At 48.6% G+C, this 19,409-nt stretch overlaps 1 protein-coding gene and 1 pseudogene across 1 annotated transcript; both read right to left on the reverse strand.

The window, feature by feature from the left end:
- Positions 1–5,094: 5,094 nt before the first annotated feature.
- Positions 5,095–11,681, reverse strand: LOC119802208 (annotated as a pseudogene).
- A 2,093-nt stretch (positions 11,682–13,774) lies between these two features.
- Positions 13,775–14,773, reverse strand: LOC119802002 (metallothionein-1-like). Its single transcript, XM_038312836.1, has 3 exons — positions 14,746–14,773; positions 14,183–14,248; positions 13,775–13,902 (listed from the first exon to the last, which is right to left on the reverse strand). The coding sequence occupies exons 1-3, from the start codon at positions 14,771–14,773 to the stop codon at positions 13,811–13,813; spliced, it is 186 nt and encodes a 61-aa protein (XP_038168764.1). The 3' UTR covers positions 13,775–13,810.
- Positions 14,774–19,409: the final 4,636 nt, after the last annotated feature.

Below are 19,409 nucleotides of genomic sequence, written 5' to 3' on the forward strand. Positions count from 1 at the left end.
TCCTAGACACATTCAGGCTCACAGCAGCCCTATGGAAGAGACACAGTTACTGTTCCTTTTTTTACAGATGAGACGTGAGGTACAATCGGCCAGTTGACATCCTAAGTGTAGGAGAGGGGTCCAGCTAGGCACTCTGGCTCCATGGGCAATGTTCCGAGCAACTTCACCGGACTGTTTCATGATGGTATACTTGGCACTGACATTTCTGGAAGTAAGTAAGCCATTCCAATAATGCCCACATCAAAATGTTTAATTTGCTATAATCACATCTCACCAACAGAGGTCGCCAATTGCCCTGTTCTGCACAACCCCATGGGTGAGAGCACTCAGGAACAGGGCAGGGGTGACTGCGGATGCCATTTCACACATGACTTGAAAAATAGAAAGCTGCAAGTTAAAGGATTGTTTGCCAGACCAAGTGAAAACATTGTGTTCCTGTTGCCTTAGCGGCTTGGCCGCTGGACTCCAGAAACAGAGGTATAAAAGAGCAATGGCTGGGTACTTACGAAACATTGGCACCATAGCTTCTAGACCAGGACTGAAAACATCACAGCCTTGGCCATGCCCCACAAGGCTTACCCCAGATTCTCTTGGGAGGAAATGGCAGCGGGAACAACATGCCAGTCACACTGCAGAAGCACGCAGTACCAGTAGGAGTGTAGATCTGACTGAGTTGGTTTCCATGAGAACAGTACACCTTTCATGGCACTCCACATCAGGGACTTGGGGACCTCCACCAAACAAACACCGCCAGGTTCCTTCTGTCACCAGTACAGGCAGTCACATGGATGCGGGGTAGTTCCTATGAACAACTGGGGTAGAAAAATTCTCAGGAGTGGAGGCTGGGCATAGAGGAAGGGTGAGAATAAGAGAGAGACAGAATGAACCAGAACAAAGCACAATGAGACATAGATGTGAAAATACCATAAGGTAAATATCACTGTGTAGCCCAAAATAAACAGTAGTGGGGCTGGCAAGGTGACTCCGTCGGCAATGACTGTGCCTCCAAAGCATGAGGACCTGAATTTGGATCCCTGTCACTCGTGTAAGAAGTCAGGCACAGTGGCAAGTGCCTGTGACCCCAACACTGGGAGTGGGGACAGGTGGATGCTGGCCATTGGCCAGCTAGCCGAGCCTCGTCGGTATCCTTCAGGCTCAGTGAGGGACCCTGTGTCTACAAATACAGGTGAAGACTGATGTCTACCTCTGGCCTCCACGGACCTATGCTGCACATACACATACCTACACTGAGCATACAAACACTTACACTAGCAAGTGCACACACCACCCACACATGACATCATCATCATCATCATCATCATCATGATAATAATAATAATTTTTAAAAATAAATAGTGCTGGGGCTGGAGAGATGGCTCAGAGGTTAAGAGCATTGCCTGCTCTTCCAAAGGTCCTGAGTTCAATTCCCAGCAACCACATGGTGGCTCACAACCATCTGTAATGGGGTCTGGTGCCCTCTTCTAGCCTGCAGCCATACACACAGACAGAATACTGTATACATAATAAATAAATAAATAATAAAAAAATAAATAAATAGTGCTTGGGCTTAAGACCCAGAAGAAAATGATGGAGGTCATTTTATTTTTCCAAATGATTTTTTCTACGGTGCTTCCATGGGTTATAACCTTCAGCATCCATTGAAATCAGTTTCCTGGGCTAGAAACATGGCTGCCCAGTAGTAGAGCACTTCCCTAGCAAGGCCATGGGTATGATCCCAGCATGGTGAATATTTAATTAACTTAACCCATTAATTAAGATAAATGCAAGTGTCCCAGGTCCATGAGACTAAACTGCTGCTGTCTGCTGTCCCAAGAAGGTGGATTCCAGGTCTACGTTAATCTAAGAACTCTGAGTAGCGCCAGGCGTGGGGAGTGGGAGTGGGGAGTGGGATGCTGGCTGATGACTTTCTCAGTCTCTGCAGTACTGCAGCAGAGCAGCCGGAAAGGAGTCATCTGAGTGAGGCACGTGACCTCTGCCCATCCCTCCCTCGGAGGAACACAAACTCCTCCCACTTACACCAAATTGCAGACTTCTGTTTCTTTTCTTTTTTAATATTTATTGTGTTCTGTCTGCATGTATGCCTGCAGGCCAGAAGATGGCACCAAATCTCACTACAGACGGTTGTGAGCTGCCATGTGGTTGCTGGAAATTGACCTCAGGACCTCTAGAAGAGCAGCCAGTGCTCTTAAACTCTGAGCCACCTCTCCAGCCCCTGGCCTTCTGTTTCTAGAGCACAACAAGCTGTCTCCCACTGCAAACCTTTGCTCAAGCTGTGCCTCCTTAGGATTGTAGCTATCAGGTGTCTGTGCCAGGAGTTCCTCATTCAGGCTAGCCTCTGCATTCTCAATGAAAGCCATTCTCTATTTAGAGTTCGGTTTTTGTTTGGGCATGGTCTTGCTCAGCAGCCCATATCTGCCTTAAATTTATAATCGCCCTGATTGAGCCTCCAGAATATTTAGGATTATTGGTGTGTGTCATCATGCCTCATTCACTTCTGCTTCTGATTATTCTTCCTCTCCCCACTTCACCTCCTTTTCCTCTTTCTTCTCTTCTTTTTTAAAACAAGATTTCCTGTTCTATAATGATCCCTCTCTAGTGTTCTGTGAACTCCGTGCTCTCACCACCAAGAGCTTCAGGCTTAAAACTATGTACAGAGTCAGTGCGCCATCAGCGGCCCTTGTACACAGTCAATGCACCATCCGTGGTCCTTGTACACAGTCAGTGCCCCATCCGTGGCCCTTGTACACAGTCAGTGCCCCATCAGCGGCCCTTGTACACAGTCAGTGCCCCATCAGCGGCCCTTGTACACAATCAGTGCCCCATCCGTGGCCCTTGTACACAGTCAATGCACCATCTGTGGTCATTGTACACAGTCAGTGCACCATCCGTGGCTGTTGTGTATATACTGTGATACAGATATACAAGATAGCTGTAGTCAAGAGTTCACTGTTGAAACGTAGGAGAAATTTCTGCCTAGCTCACAAAGGAGAGTCAGTCAGAAGACTGCAGAGCACTGAGCACCCAGACTCCTATTATCACTGCTCCCATCCCAATTCCCTTCACCCAGAACCCCTACAACTCAACCAGAACCCCTACAACTCAACCAGAACACCTATAACTAACCCAGCCAGAACCCCTATAACTCAACCAGAACAACTATAATTCAACCAGAACAACTATAACTCAGCCAGACCCGTCTCATACCAAGTCTCGTTCTCACATACTGAGAGGTAACTGGAGCCTGAATAGTCTACATGAGTTTATATTTTTGTTTATATATTTCACAGGAAAAGGAATGTAGCATGTGATGGCTTTTTATCTTCTTGTGTGTGTTTTTACTTACTTTTTGAGAATTTCATACAATGTATTTTGATTATATTCTTTCCCTTATGCCCAAACCTCCTAGATCATCCCTGTGAAAGATCCCCAGTGTGGGGAGACTCTCACTCAAGTCTCAGGATAACACGACCCCCCAGTAACTCACGAGAGACCGTCCTTGCTGCAATCACACGAGGTTTAATGATGAGATGAGACGGGAACCAGTGCACTGGGGCCGAGACTCATAACCCACGCAGGGGAAGAGTTCGAGGACGAGTGACCAGGAGAAGGAGCTTTTAAGGGAAGAAACCATTGCCCAGTGATCCAAAATTCCGAAAAATACCAGTGATGATCACAAGGGGGGCAACTCCCTGCCTCTCAAGATCACTCTCAGGGTCATAATCAGCTAGTTCCTGAAACACAGTATTCCAAAATCCCAATGATAATCACAAGGGGTAACTCCCTGTTTCTCAAGATTATTCTCAAGATTACAATCTAACTTTATCTTCAGCTAGTTCCTGAAACACAGTCACTGAACTGGCTAATCCTAGATTTCTGATTCTTCTCTTCCTGCTTAGAGTTTTGGCTATTTTCTTCCTACTTGGGGTGGGGGGAGGAAACCTGGATTTATCCAGGGCTTTCACCTGCAACTGACGCAACTTCATGCTATTTCTCTTTTAAAAAAAATCTAAACAAGCAAACAAAACTCAGAAAAAAACATGGAGTCTATTTTGTGTTGGCAAACTACTCCTGGGCCTGAGGCATGTCATGTGATGTGTCGTGTGATATGTCATGTGATACGTCGTCATGTGATATGCCATTGGAACAAACTGATCTTCCCTTCCCCAGCAGCTACCAGCCGCAAATCGTTTCTGGGTTGGGGGGGGGGGGGACTTCGTGACCATGATGGTTAATTTTAATTGTGAACTTACTATAATCTAGAATCAAGAGTCTCTGAGAAGCATTGTCTGGGTTGGCCTGTGGATGAGGCTGTGGGAGATTGTCTTGATCACAGTGATGGATGTGAGAAGACCTAACTAAAAGTATGGGGTGCTATTTCCTGGATTAGGTTCTGAACCATGTTTAAATTTGTTGTTGTTGTTGTTGTTTTGAGACAGGGTTTATCTGTGTGATAGTCCTGTCTTAGAACTTGCTTTGTAGACCAGGTTGGCCTCCAACTCACAGAGCTCTGTCTGCCTCTGCTGCTGGATAAAGGTGTATGCCCCCATGCTCGGCCCATATTAAAATTTTTAAATAGGAGAAAGTAGGCTGAGCACTGTCAAACACGAGTGAGTGCATATGTTACCCCCCTATTGCCAAGTATGAACATAATACAAGCAGCTCCCCCAGGCTTCTGCAGCAGTAACACCCACTGTGATGAGCTGGAACTGTGAGCTGAAATACATCCTTTCTCCCCAACGCTGCTTCTGTCAGGTAGTCTCTCACTGCAACCAGAAAGGAAACCGGCAAGCAAATAGGTGAGGGTTGTGTGAACACCAAACCAGGTTTGTAGATGTCATGATGTCTAACACTGCCTCATATCACACGCAGCCCTGCTCCATCAGCAGACTGTTGGGGGAATTGCACTAGGGAAAAAAAGCTGATGAGCCCCACCTGAGTGCCTTGGCTGAGTGCCTGAAGTCAGCAGCAGGGAAAATGGGGACAAATGACCCCAGATCTGGGCACTTATGAAAGTCTTCCAGCATCAGGTCTGGGCTGCCTGGCACACACACCCTGGGCCTCAGTGTCCCAGGTCTAAGGGGCACTTCCTGCTCTGGTCCTTAGCCAGCTGCTGAGGGAAGATGATGGGAATAGGAAGCGGGTCACAGACTGATGCCTGCCTGATGCTTTTTGGGTCCCCTGCTCTGACTCAGCCCTTACCCAGTCCCACTCATGGTCTTGCCCCGTGCAACTGCAGGAAAAAAAAAAAATAGGTGAGAGCTGGAAACACCAGGCCGTTAATTTCCCAGGATCCCTCGTATAGCAGGACCAGCCCTGAGAGCTCCTGCCTGATTTAGAGGTGAGAAAGGGGCCCATTCTTTTTTCTTTTCTTTCTTTCTTTTTTTGTATGTAGGGGTAGTTCTAGACAGGGTTTCTATTTGTGTATTCCTGGCTGTCCTGGAACTCTCTCTCTGTAGACCACGCTGGTCTAGAACTCATAGAGATCTGCCTGACTCTGGGATTAAAGGCATGGGCCACCATCACCCGGCATTTTTAGGTCCCCTCATTTGAGAAGGGAAAGTGCCCTTCAGGTTTATCATACAAAAGAAAAGTCCCAGATGTGAGAGCTAGCTCATGCTGACAATAACTGAGGTCAGAACCTGAGGTCCTCAATTCAAAAAGGCGCATTCTTTGCCCTCCTCCTACACTGAGACTCCAAACCTGCACAGAGACCTGAGTCCAGGGAGATGACCCCAACCAGCTGAGTGATGTGGGGTGGGGGTAACTTGGGCCTCAAGTCAGAAGTGTAACAGAGAGGAACATTCAAGGTGAGCATGCTCTCAGGAACTGGGCTAGAAAGAAATCAGTGGACAGAGTTCACTGAGCTCAGAACCCAAGATGACCCTGCTCATACCCAGGCACATTCAGTGCTGCTGCTAGGAACTAGGAATCCTAAGGCCCATTCCAGGGCTCACATCCCAGGGGTTATACCATGATGGATGTCACCTTACCCTGGCTGGGAGTACATGTTCCCTAATTGCTGAGTTTGGGTGACCTGTGAGGGATTGGTCTCTGGTGTCACCTGTGTGTCCTCCTGCATTGTCTGTCTCTCCCACACCAGCCATACCTCACATTTGGCCCTGTTTCTCTTTTGAACAACAAAAGGCAGGAATGGGGATCTGTTCCATGTTCTGGAGACAGCCAATGGTGGAGGGACCTATGGGCACAGAAGTTGGTACTAGTTCATGTGGAACTTTCCTGGGGCTCCCCAGACTTGCAGGCTTCACCGCATTCCAAGACACCTTGACGTGCAGTATCTCCTCTGGAGCCAAGGGCCACATTCACAGCCTCCAACAAAAGAATGTTGTCTCCAAGTCTTAGAACATTCTGGCCAAGGGCTATAATCTGTTTTTGCTTTTTAAAAAATATATACACACATGCTTTTTATTAGTACAGATATCTTAGACAATACTGTAATCTCGAAAGGAGGTCCACACTATTATATCAACAGTGAATTTCTGACAGAGGCAAATTGAGCAACATAATTTACAAGCAGAAAGACCATGCTGGAGGACAGCAGAAGTTCGCTAAGAGTGCACAATGTATCTGAGAAGTTCTTCAGCCTCATCCTCGCCCTCCTCCTCCTCCTCGAACTCGCCCTGCTCATCTGCAGTGGCATCCTGGTACTGCTGGTATCCAGACACCAGGTCGTTCATGTTGCTCTCTGCCTCGGTGAACTGCATCTTGTCCATGCCTTCACCCGTGTACCAGTGCAGGAAGGCCTTGCATGAACATGGCAGTGAACTGCTCTGAGAAGTGCTTGAACAGCTCCTGCATGGCGGTGCTGTTCCCAATGAAGGTGGCAGACATCTTGAGGCCCCTGGGAGGGATGTCACACACGGCCATCTTGACGTTGTTGGGGATCCACTCCACGAAGTAGCTGCTGTTCTTGTTCTGCACATTGAGCATCTGCTTGTCCACCTTCTTCATGGACATGCGGCCACGGAAGATAGCAGACACGGTCAGGTAACAGCCATGGCGCGGGTCACAGGCAGCCATACTTAATATTCTTGGAGTCGAACATCTGCTGAGTGAGCTCAGGCACTGTCAGGACTCGGTACTGCTGGCTGCCCCTGCTGGTCAGGGGTGCGAAGCCTGGCATGAAGAAATGCAGGCATGGGAAGGGCACCATGTTCAGGGCCAGCTTGTGCAGATCTGCATTCAGCTGGCCTGGGAAATGCAGGCAGGTGGTTACCCCTGCTCATGGTGGCTGACACCAGGTGGTTGAGGTCACCATATGGGGTGTGGTCACCTTGAGGGTGCGGAAGCAGATGTCATACAGGGCCTTGTTGTCAATGGAATAGGTTTCATCTGTGTTCTCTACCAGCTGGTGCACGGAGAGGGTGGCATTGTAGGGCTCCATCACAGTGTCAGAGACCTTGGTGAGGGCACGAAACTGAAGGTGTTCATGATGTGGTCTGGGTACTCCTCTTGGATCTTGCTGATGAGCAGGGTCCCCATGCCTGAGCCTGTGCCTCCCCCCCTACCCCCAACAGTCAGTGGGTCAGCTGGAAGCCCTGGAGACAGTCACAGCTACAGACTCCTTCCTTACTACATCCAGGACAGAGTCCACCAGCTCAGCACCCTCTGTATAGTGGCCCCTTTGCCCAGTTATTTCCTGCACCACTCTGGCCGAACCCAAAGTTGTCTAGCCTGAAGATCTGGCCAAAGGGTCCTGACCTCACTGAGTCCACCATGATGGTCTGAGGTACATATTTGTGGCCAGCAGCTTCGTTGTAGCACACATTGATTCTCTCCAGCTGCAAGTCACTGTCACCATGGTAACTGCCAATGAAGTCGATGCCATGCTCATCGCTTATCATCTCCCCAAACTTAGCGTCAATCTGGCTGCTGCCCTGGACTAACTAAATGCGCATGCTGCTGGCTGCAGAAGGGGTGGAGGCGTTGGCCCTCAGAGCAGTGGTGGATGGAGGGCTAAGGAGCGACAAGACCTCCAAGGGCTGGAATCTGAAGGCTCAGATTCATCCTGAATGGAGGTGGGGGCGATGTGTGTGTGTGTGGGGGGGGCTGAGATGTGTGTGGGTGTGCTTGGGAGGGGGAGGTGAGGAGGGATGATGACTTACGTAGATGGGGATCTTAGTCATGACCTGGAGCCCACACTGGTCATCTAGTGTCCTTTCAGGATTCCAGGACCCTGAGGTCTCCTTGTAGGGATGTCTCTGCCAGCACTGTTCACAGTGTGTGGCTCTCCCAAGGGGAAGTCTTCAGCCTCTGTCTGCAATTCACACCCTCAGGGAACGTTGTTCTAGCCACAGTGCACACGGTTGGAGCTCCAACTCGGTGAGCCTGAGCCAAAATTCTTGCAGGGAAATAGAGACCAGGCTGAGCTGCAGAGCAAGGCTCTAGCTGAAGATGAAAGTGTATGTATATCTTGACTTTCCCTACTCCCATCCATTGGTTTGGAAAGTTTCCTGTTGATCCTAATACAGGGGTTGGCACTTTGGCTTAATTATCACTGTAATTAGCATCATTTCAGCTACGAAGGTTTAGGTGTTGAAAGGGATTAAGATCAAAGTCTCTTCCCCACACGGAGTATGAGAAGCCCCAAGTAGAACTGGAAAAACCCTGGAGAGTTGGATTTCCCACCCGAAAGTCTCCTCCAAGCAAGCCCTCCTGAGGAACTAAATCAGGCCCGGTCGGAGAGGCAGAGAAGGAAAGCAGAAGATGGAGAAGACTCTGCACACTGCACATGCTCCGTGATGGACAAAAGAGCTCTGTCCCCCACCAACAGCTGCTTCCCCTTCCTCGTGCCAGAGATGAAGGTCAACGAGCCTTACCTGTGTTGTTCACGTATGGTGGGAGTCTAACATTAGAGTTCCCAGCCCATGTCTCTGCATTGGTGTTAAATCACTCAACTCCATCTGTATCCCAAGCCACGCAGAGACTATCAGGTCAGAATGAAGTCATCAAATCTGATTGCCATTCACTTACTTGTTAGAAAAGATCACAGACAGCCAATAGGGCAGAGAATCAGGGAAACCAACCCAGTTCTGCAGATGCTGCTCCCTTTACTGTCTTGACAACCAACATCAGTCACAGCGGGTGCTCCTGTCAGATGCCCATCTGCAGACACAGCCCTGGGCACCAGACGTCCCTCTGTGGATAGACACATCCCTGCGCACACTTGGAGCAGCCCACTGGGCAGCAGACATAGCAGCCTGAGAAAGAAGAGCAAGGGAGAAGGGAGGCAATGCTTACCCCTCTAGGAAGTATTTGTTCTTTGTTTATTTATTAATTTATGAACAGACGCTGACATAGCCTATTTTGGACAAGAACTCATGATCCTCCTGCCTCGACCTCCCACGTAGGGATATGAATGATGTGCAGTAGCACCATGCTGCAATGAGGAGACATTTTAATGAAGACCTAGGCTCTGACTCCCCTGAGAGTCCAGATGTGGTCTTTAGGGTTTGCATCCCACTGGAGAAAGGCTGCTTGGTTTGGGGACTAAAAACAGTGCAGAAATCTAGAGTGGGAACAGAATGGTCTTCAAGGATTAAAGGACAGTCAGTGTCCCAACTCAGAACAGCAGTGGATTCCCTGCCAATCTGGTCCTTAGCCCCAGATCCCTAAACCAGGCCCCACTCCCTCTGCTGGAGGTAGCCTTTAGTCTTTGAAGCTGCAGGTGCCTGAGCAGCTGCAGGGGCTGCCTGTGGGGTAGAGAAAGAAGCAGTGAGATAGAGACAGGGGCTGGAGCCAGGAAACAACCCCTGAGGCCCAGACAGGAGCCAGGAAACAATCCCTGAGGCTCAGGCAGGAGACAGGAAACAACCCCTGAGGCCAGCACTCACAGCTGTGCCTGTCTGGGCCTTGCTCTTCCTGTTCCAGACTGAACACACAGAAGCATGCCACTGGGCTCCCCCACCCTCCTTGCTTGCTGGGAAGCACAGTCCTTCTCAGGTAGTTTTCCTGCTGGGACAGAAAGCAAGGTGCTCCAGCCACTGTGCGTGCAGACAGGTGGTGATGGACAGACGAGAACCCACTCTTTCCTCCCCAGAAATGAGAGCCTTGAGAGAAGAAAGGGGATAGGAAAGTTGTTTTTTGTTGTTTTTGTTTTTTTTTTTTTTTTTTTTTTGTTTTTTTTTGTTTTTTTTTTTTTTTTTTGGTTTTTCGAGACAGGGTTTCTCTGTAGCTTTGAAGCCTATCCTGGAACTAGCTCTTGTAGACCAGGCTGGTCTCGAACTCACAGAGATCCGCCTGCCTCTGCCTCCCGAGTGCTGGGATTAAAGGCGTGCGCCACCACCGCCCGGCGGGATAGAAAAGTTGATAAGCGCCAAAGTTTGGTGAAGCTGATGAGAGAAGGGAGAGAGAGAGAGAGAGAGAGAGAGAGAGAGAGAGAGAGAGAGAGAGAGAGAGCTAGCAATCTAGCAAGACATAGTAAGAAGTCCACTTTATTCAGATATGAAAATGTGTCCACTGAAGTCACTTACTAGAGTGGCACTGGAGCAGCTGGGTCCATTTCCAATGAACCTGAGTTGAAATCCAATGGAACCAGCACAAAATCAGGATTCTGGGAGGAACTTGGAAGCCCAGGAATCTGCCTGCTCACTTTATACACAAGGCCACCATGGATGTGCAACAGTCCTGTCCTGACGTTGCCCCCACAGCTGGCCTGTAGCTGTCTGTGCTGTGCAGAACGCACAGCGAGGACCCACTCTTCTGCTCGCTCATTGCAGAAGGGCTCACAAACTCTTGCATTAACCTACAAAGGAAAAGTCACACATGCAAGAGCCAGCCCAGCATGACAGCGATTTAGGATATGACCTGAGGTTTTCATACCCCCAAAGGCACCTCCTCAACCTTCTATCCACTCCAGGTCTGCACCGACCTCTGGGTGCAGCCAGCAGCACCTGGCCAGTTCAGTGATGTCCTTGAAAGGAGAAGGGATGTGTGTGTGTGGGGGGGGAGACATGAACTTTGGACCCCAATCCCTGAATTTTTTTTTTTCTTTTTTCTTTTTCTAGTTTTTCGAGACAGGGTTTCTCTGCAGCTTTTTTAGAGCCTGTCCTGGAACTAGCTCTTGTAGACCAGGCTGTCCTCGAACTCACAGAGATCCGCCTGCCTCTGCCTCCCGAGTGCTGGGATTAAAGGCGTGCGCCACCACCGCCTGGCTTCCAATCCCTGAATTTTAACAAGGCTAGATGGGCAAAGTGGCCCTACCTTCAGGAGATTTACCAGAAAGCAAGCAGTGGACAAAATGAGTCCACTCAGTTCAGAACATAAGATGTGACCTCCTCTGGCTCAGTCACATGGCAGCTGGGAACTGAGCATCCTAAGGCCCATGCCAGGTACCTTACACCATGCTGCGTGTCCTAAGTAACCATTTGAGGAGGCTCAGATCCCACTAGGCGGTGAGTTAGGACAGAATAAGATTGGAAGCTTCCAAATTTGCACCCGGCCCATTGAAATCCACAGCACTCTTCCCAGCACAGGTGAACTGTGACCTTCATCACACAACTAGTTGAGCTGAGTGTAAGCTTCCCCCAGGTGCAGTCTCTGCTTGCAGAGTGCACCTGGCCAGGATGTCCCTTCTGAGCTGGCCCTTGGGCAGCTGGCAGGAGGCAGGGTTTTGAACTCAGCTCTAATTTGTGTGCAGTCATTTCAGCTTCTTTTTGTGGTTCTAGCAAATTCCTTAATGGAGGTGGTGGGGGTATTTGCTGATGTCACCTAGGCTTCTAATGCATTGCCTGTCTTTGTCCCCGCCTCTGTCTTTGGTCTCTTTTCTATTGTATCCAGTATATTGTACCAAATAAGAGAAGACACAGTCCTTTGTCTCTGTCCTACACTGCCCATGCAGTAGATAGACAAGCAGAGCTTCTTGGCCTAAAATTATAGCAATGAGTCCTTCCCAGTCCATAGACAGTTTTTTTTTTTATGCAAAGCACTTCATTTAGAGTCAGAAGATTACATACGTGGGCAGCTGCCTCCAATCCCTGATCATGCCACTGGGATTTGAAAGAGAAAATTCATCCTGACTTTGCAACCAACTTACACCTAAGTCCGAGCAAAGGAGGCCTCCCAGGGGGTGTTCCAGTGCTGCTGGGTTCCATCCCTGAGCTCCTTCCTGATCTCTGGGCCAGTGCAGCTCCACAAGTATGCACACAGTCACTGGACAAGCAGCAGTGAGGAGTGGTTACATTAGATTCCCTGCGTCTTCATATGTTTATTGTTTTCCTGTGGAATCTTCAATATCTGGTTTTCAAACCCTTAGAATTCATTTTTTTAACGAATAGTAGCATTTGAGAAACATCAGGCTTGAGGTGCATAGAAAATAATAACTCTAGGGGTTAGGTATGTGGCTTAATGAGTAAAGTGCTTGCTGCTCAACCTTGAGGACCTGAGTTTGAATCCCCAGCTCCTACATGAAAAGCCAGGAGTGGTGGTCCAAGTCTGTCACCCCAGTGTTGAGCTGAGAACGGGTGGAATGAGCTGGGTACCCAGAATAGCTGGACACCCGGCCTGGAAGAAATAAAACAAGTTCTAAATTCCACAGAAGATCTTATCTCAAAAAGTACGGGGGACACTGAGGGGATGGTGACAGAGGCCTTCAATCCTGGCACTAAGGAAGCAGAAACAGGGGGATCTCTGTGAGATCGAGGCCAGCCTGGTCTAAAGAGTGAGTTTCTAGACTGGTTCCTAAACTACACAGAAAAACTGCCTCGATAAAAAAAAAAAAAAAGGAAAAGAAAAGTAAGGTGTAAAATGCTCCAAATTTACCAAAAGCCCATGTGTGTGTACATCCACACAAATACCCAAGCACATGTATGTGCACACACGCACACAGGGAGCAAATGTGCATCTACAATCAAATACACACACAAGCATATGTGTGTGCATACACACACACACACACACACACACCTAAAGTGAAAACAAACTATTAAGAACCTCTAAAGATCAATTATCTGTGTGATTGGAGTCCCAATTTGTGAGCACCTATATTCTGAGATAGGGTCACATGTAGCTCAGCCTCTTTTGTACGCGGACCATCCTGCTCTTACTTCTTAATGCTGGGATTACAGGCTGAGCCACACCTGATTCTACATCACATTTAAGTGGCCTGGGAGCACAGTTAATCCTGTAATATAAGGTCCTTGGGAAAGTGTGGCAGGAGAATCAAAAATTCAAGATCAGACTGGACTGGAAATTCTAGAAGAACCTAAGAAACTTGTTGAGAGCTGGTGTCGATGCCAACATCGAAGACCCTCTAACCTCTCTCCACCAAGAGAAAGAAAAGGTTCAGTGTGAAGACCCAGTGTTTCTCTCAGAACTCTCCATCCCTATATAACCCACAGTGTGAGCTTAAACTGGGTTAGAGAGAAAATGTGAATAAAGGATTGAGCCATTTCTGTGCCGTGAGGGTAGGATTCTATGCATCTACACACATGCGCACACAGACACACGTAGACACAACCCGGCACACAGCTGCTGTCTTCCATTGAGAGGAAGCTCATGACATAATTCGACTTTATCCAAAGACACTTCCCCTTCCTTTGGGGCTGGGGTTGACGAGGTTAAGGGACTAGAGCCAGATCCCTGTACTATCAAGTTCATCTGTCACCCAGTTCCTCATTTCAAAGTCACACAAAGAAAATCAGAATTAGAACCAAATGGACTTTTTATTCACATATTTCACAGAGAAAGGAAGTTTAGTTATCAGTGTAGAGCTGTCTGAGAAACTCCGAGTTGGTCCACACTATTTACACCTGGGAGCTGCACTGTCCTCCCATCAGGTACAGCATGTGCACTTGTCAGAGGCCCCTTTGCAGACACAGCCCTGGGCACACTTGGAGCAGCCCACAGGGCAGCAGGAGCAGCAGCCTGGAAACAAAGGAGAGGAAGAGGTCAGAGTTGGTGTCCTGGGAGCTGCTGTCACACAGGCCCTGCTGAAGACCTGCTTCTTCCCCAACAAGATGGGGAGGGAATTGTCTTAGAACGACCCTGGCCTGAGCTACTACAGTGGCCCTGGGAGCTGTAGAGCATAGTGCTTGGAGGAAGAGTTGAACTGCCCTGGGCAGCAAAGGACATTTCTCAGAGCCAGCTCTCTGTGTGGGTTCCCGCTGAACTGCAGCCCCCACCCCAGCTATCCTTCCCCACTCACTCTTCTTGCAGGAGGTGCACTTGCAGTTTTTGCAGCCACAGGAGCTGGAGCAGGTGCAGGAGTTGCCTGTGGAGGAGTAAAAAAGACAGCAGTGAGTAGAGAGACATGCAGGATCTCAGCACCATGTGCCCAGCTCAGTTAACTAAATCCACTCAGGATGCCAGGAAGCCTAGCTCCACCTTATACAGGGTAGGGTAGGGCTTGAATCTTTAATCCCTGTCTCAAAGATCCCTCACCTCTCTCCTTGTCTAGGCAATTCATAATAATTTGATAATGCCTCAGACCGAACCCAGATGTCCCTTACTACCTCGGTGATCAGGATCCAGACATTTGTGTGACTAAACATTGCCTTCAACACTGACAAAGGAGCTGTTCAGACACTATTCCTACTCCAAGGATAGATGAAGGTGCTTGCAAAGGGGAACACTAAAAAGAACTGGTATAAATCCACAACTAAAGCTGCTATTCCCACCAATACTCTGGACTACATCCTCCACGACTACAGGAATCCTGTCTGAGATCCTTACTGGCAATTTAAACAGCAAGAACTGGGTGTCTCTTACCAGTGGAGCAGGCACAGTTGGGGTCCATTCCAAGATGTGGTGAAGGTGGAGCTACAGAGCAAGGGACTAGGAGGCAGTCAGGCTGCTAGAAGTCATAGTGCTCCTTAGCAGGCAACTGCTTTCTTATAGTCCTGGGACCGGTCCGGGTGCCGAGGTTGCACCCAGCCATCAGTTGCACTTGCCTTTGCTGAGTCACATGAAGTCATGCTCCCTAACTGCTGAGCCCTGCTGAGCTGTGGGGCATGGCATGGTCCCTGCTGTCACTTGCATGGAGTCCTCCTGCATTGTCTGTCTCTCCCACACCAGCCATACAGCACAATGGGCCATGTTTCTCTTTTGTACCACCTAAAGCAGGTGTGGGAATCTGTTAGTGATCCTCCTGCATCAACCTCCCAGGTAGGAATAGGAATGATGTGCCTACGGTACTATGCTGCAATGAGGAGGCATTTTAATGAAGACCTGAGCACTGACTGCCCCGAGATCCCAGATATGAACTTTAGGGTTTGCATCCCAATCGACCAGTCTAGTTTGCTACCTAAGAACAGCGCAGAAATGTTGGAGTGGGAGCAGAATGGAATTCAGTGTTGTCAGCCAATGTCAACTGATGTCAACACAATGGAATTGACATCAATGTCAGCAACCAGTTTCAGCTGAATGAAAGCTTGATAAGATCCAAGAAGCTAAAGAGAGAGAGAGAGAGAGAGAGAGAGAGAGAGAGAGAGAGAGAGAGAGAGAGAACATGAACCAGCAATTGGCTTCTGAGAGAGAGAGAACCAGCAACACATGGCAAGGAGCCCACTTTATTCAGAAATGAAAATGTGCCCACTGCAGTCCTTTTCCAGTGTGGCACTGGAGCAGTTGGGTCCATTTCCCATGAAAATGAGTTGGGATCCAATGGAACCAGCACAAAATCAGACTTTAGGAGGCACATGGAGGCCCGGGAATCTGCCTGCTCACTTTATACACAAGGCCACCATGTGTGTGCAAATGTCATGTGCAGACGTTGCCCCCACATCTCACCTGGCCTGTAGCTGTCTGTGCTGTGCAGAAGGTACAGTGAGGACCCACTCTTCTGCTCCCTCACAGCAGAAGGGCAAACAAACTCTTGTATTAACCCACAAAGGAAAAGTCACACACGCAAGAGTCAGTCCAGCATGACAGCGATTTAGGTTATGACCTGAGGTTTTCATTCACCAAAAGGTTCCTCCTCAGCCTTCTATCTACCCTAGAGCCACCCCGGTTATGCACAGACCTCTGGGTGCAGCCAGCAGCACCTGACCAATGAATGATGTCCTGGAAGGAGAGAAAGTTAGCATGGGGGAGCAGATATTTAAACTCTATACCTCAGTCCTTAAACTTTAACAAAACTAGACAGCCTTCAGTAGCTCAACCAGAAAGCAAGCAGATAACAAAGTAAGTTCACTCAGTTCAAAACACAAGATGTGACATCTTCTGCCTCAGGCCCAGTATGTACTGAGAATTCTAAGGCCCATCCCAGGTATCAAACACCAGGCTGAAAACCTAAGCAACGTTTAGAAGAGGTTGAGGCCCCCCTGGGTGTCCTTAGGAAAGAAGAAGCCTGACAGCTTCCAGGTCTGCACTGGGCCAGGTGTAAGGGCCCCGCCTTCTGTGCAGCAGCAGTGACCTGGTGCCCAGTCACACTAAGGGGTGTGTCTGAGCTGAGTGCAAGCGTCCAGCTGAGCTCAGTCTCTGAGTGCGGAGTGCACACGGAGTAGGTGTGCCTTGTGGGGACTTCCTCAAGCAGCCCGCGGGAGGTGGAGTTTTGCACTCAGCTCTAAGCTGTGTGCAGTCATTCCTGCATCTGTTGGCCTGTTCTAGCAAATTTGCTGGGCATCCCTCCCCCTTAGATTTCCAAGAACCTAGTCAGGAACGATTCCCACACTCAGCCCTGCACTATGGAGGTCACTTTGGTCATCCCAAAGTCTCTTTACTTCAATTAGAAATGCAAGTGTGAGTTGGAGAAATGTTTATTGATGTCACCCTTGTTTCTACCACATTGCCCGTCTTTGTCCCCGCCCCTGTCTTTGGTTTCATTTCCCTTGTACCCAGTAAGAGGACAGACACAGGATTTTGTCTCTCTCTGTCTTCCACTTTCCATGCAATAGATAAACAAAATGTGTTCCTGGCTAAACAATAGCCAGTGAGCCCTCCACAATCCATGCTAAGCACTTCATTTAGAGTCAGGTGATTCCATGCGTGCACAGCTTCCTCCAATCCCTGGTCATGCCGCTGGAATTTGAAAGTGGAAATTCATCCTGAGTTTGCAAGGAACTTGCACTCAGTCCCAGCAATGGAGCCCTCCCAGGGGGTGGTCTAGTGCTACTGGGATCCATCCCTGAGCTCCTTCCTGATCTTTGGGCAGTGCAGCTCCACAAGTATGCACACAGTTACTCGATGAGCAGCAGTGAGGGGTGGTTAAATTAGATTCCCTGTGTCTTCATCATATATTTATTGTTTTCCTGTGGAATCTTTAAAATCAGGACTTCATGCTCTCGGAATGGATTTATTTATTTATTTGTTCATTCATTTATTTATTTTACTAATAGTACCATTTGTGAAACTGCAGGCTTGAGGTGCGTAGAAAATAATAACTCTAGGGGTTAGGCATGTGGCTCAATGAGTAAAGTGCTTGCTGCTCAATCTTGAGGACCTGAGTTTGAATCCCCAGCTCCTACATAAAAAGCCTGGAGTGATGGTAAAAATCCTTCACCCCAGTGTTGAGCTGAGGGTTTGTGGAGAGTGGTGGGTAACCAAAATAGCTGACCATCCACCCTGGCAGAAATAAAGCAAGCTCTAAATTCAGCAGAAGATCTTGTCTCCAGCAGAAAGGTAGAAGCTGAGGCAGGGGTGACACAGCCCTTTAATTCCAGCACTAGGGAAGCAGAAGCTGGTGGATCTCTGTGAGATCGTGAACAGCGTGGTCTACAGAGTGAGTCCAGGACAGTCTCCTATTTTACACAGAGAAACCCAGTCTTGATTTTAAAAAAAAGTAAATAAAGTAAGTTGTAAAGTGATTGAGGAAGATTCCCTATGTCAACGCCAGGCCTCCACATTTACCGCAAGCCCATATATATGTACATACACACAAATACCCAAGCACATGTATGTGCACACACATACATGCACACACAGCACACGTGCATGCACAAACACACACATACATGAGCACATGTGTGTGCACACACATACACACAAACATACAAAGTTAAAACAAAGTATTAAGAACCTCTGGCTGGGTCATGTGTCAACTGGGAACTTAGCATCCTAAGGCCTATGCCAGGTACCTTACACCATGCTGGAAGTCCTAAGGAACAATTTGAGGAGGCTCAGGTCCCACTGGGTGGCGAGTTAGGGTGGCCCATTAAAATCCACAGCACTCTTAGCAGAGCAGGTGAACTTGTGACCCTCATCATACTACTGGGTGTGGCTGAGCTGAGTGCAAGCTTCCCCAGGGTGCAGTCTCTGCTTGCAGAGTGCACCTGGCCTTCTGAGCAGGCCCCTGCGTGGCCCACGGGAGGCGGGGCTTTGCACTCAGCTCTAATCTGTGTGCAGTCATTCAGCTTCTCTTTTCTGGTCCTAGCAAATTCGGTGGAGGTGGTGGGGGTGTTTGCCGATGTCACCTTTGCTTCTAACACATTGCCTGTCTTTGTGTCATCCCCACAGCCCCTCTGTCTTGGCCTCATTTCTGTTGTACCCAGTAAAAGGAGAGACACGGTCATTTGTATCTGTCCTACAGTGTCCATGCAGTAGATAGACAAGCATGGCTTCTTGGCCTAAAGCTATAGCCAGTGAGCCCTTCCCAGTCCATGGACAATTTTGATGCAAAGCACTTCATTTAGAGTCAGAAGATTACATACATGGGCAGCTACCTCCAGTCTCTGTTCACAGGACTGGAATTTGAAAGAGGAAATTCATCCCGACTTTGCAAGAAATGGGCACCCAAGTCCCAGCAATGGAGGCCTCCCTGTTCTAGTGCTGCCGGGTTCCATCCCTGAGCTCCTTCCTGATCTCTGGGCCAGTGCAGCTCCACATGTACGCACACAGTCACTGGACAAGCAGCAGTGAGGAGTGGTTACATTAGATTCCCCTGCGTCTTCATATGTTTATTGTTTTCCTTCTGAAGCCTCAAAAACTGAGTTTCAAGCTCTTGGAATTTATTTTTGTACAAATAGTATTATTTGAGAAACACCAGGCTTGAGGTGCATAGAAAATAACCGCAGGGGTTAGGTATGTGGCTCAATGAGTAAAGCGCTTGCTGCTCAACCTTGAGGACCTGAGTTTGAATTCCCCAGCTCCTACATAAAAAGCCAGGAGTGGTGGTCTGTCACTCCAGGGTTGAGCTGAGGGTGTGTGGAGGGAGGTGGGTACCTAGGGCTGGCTGGCCGTGTAGCCTGGCAGAAATAAGGAAAGCTCTAAATTCCGCAGATCTTGACTCAAAATATATCGTGTGGAGGCTGGGCCTTTAATCCCAGCACTGGGGAAGCAGAAGCCAGTGGATCTCTATGATTTTGAGGCTAGCCTGAACTACAGAGTGAGTTCAAGGACAGCCAGGGTTACACAGAGAAACTCTGTCTCACACACAAAAAAGTAAGGTGTAAAGTGATAAAGATTCCCTATGTGATGCTCAGGCCTCCATGTTCACC

This window comes from Arvicola amphibius, chromosome 15, assembly GCF_903992535.2.
Source record: "Arvicola amphibius chromosome 15, mArvAmp1.2, whole genome shotgun sequence".
Lineage (NCBI taxonomy): Eukaryota > Metazoa > Chordata > Mammalia > Rodentia > Cricetidae > Arvicola > Arvicola amphibius.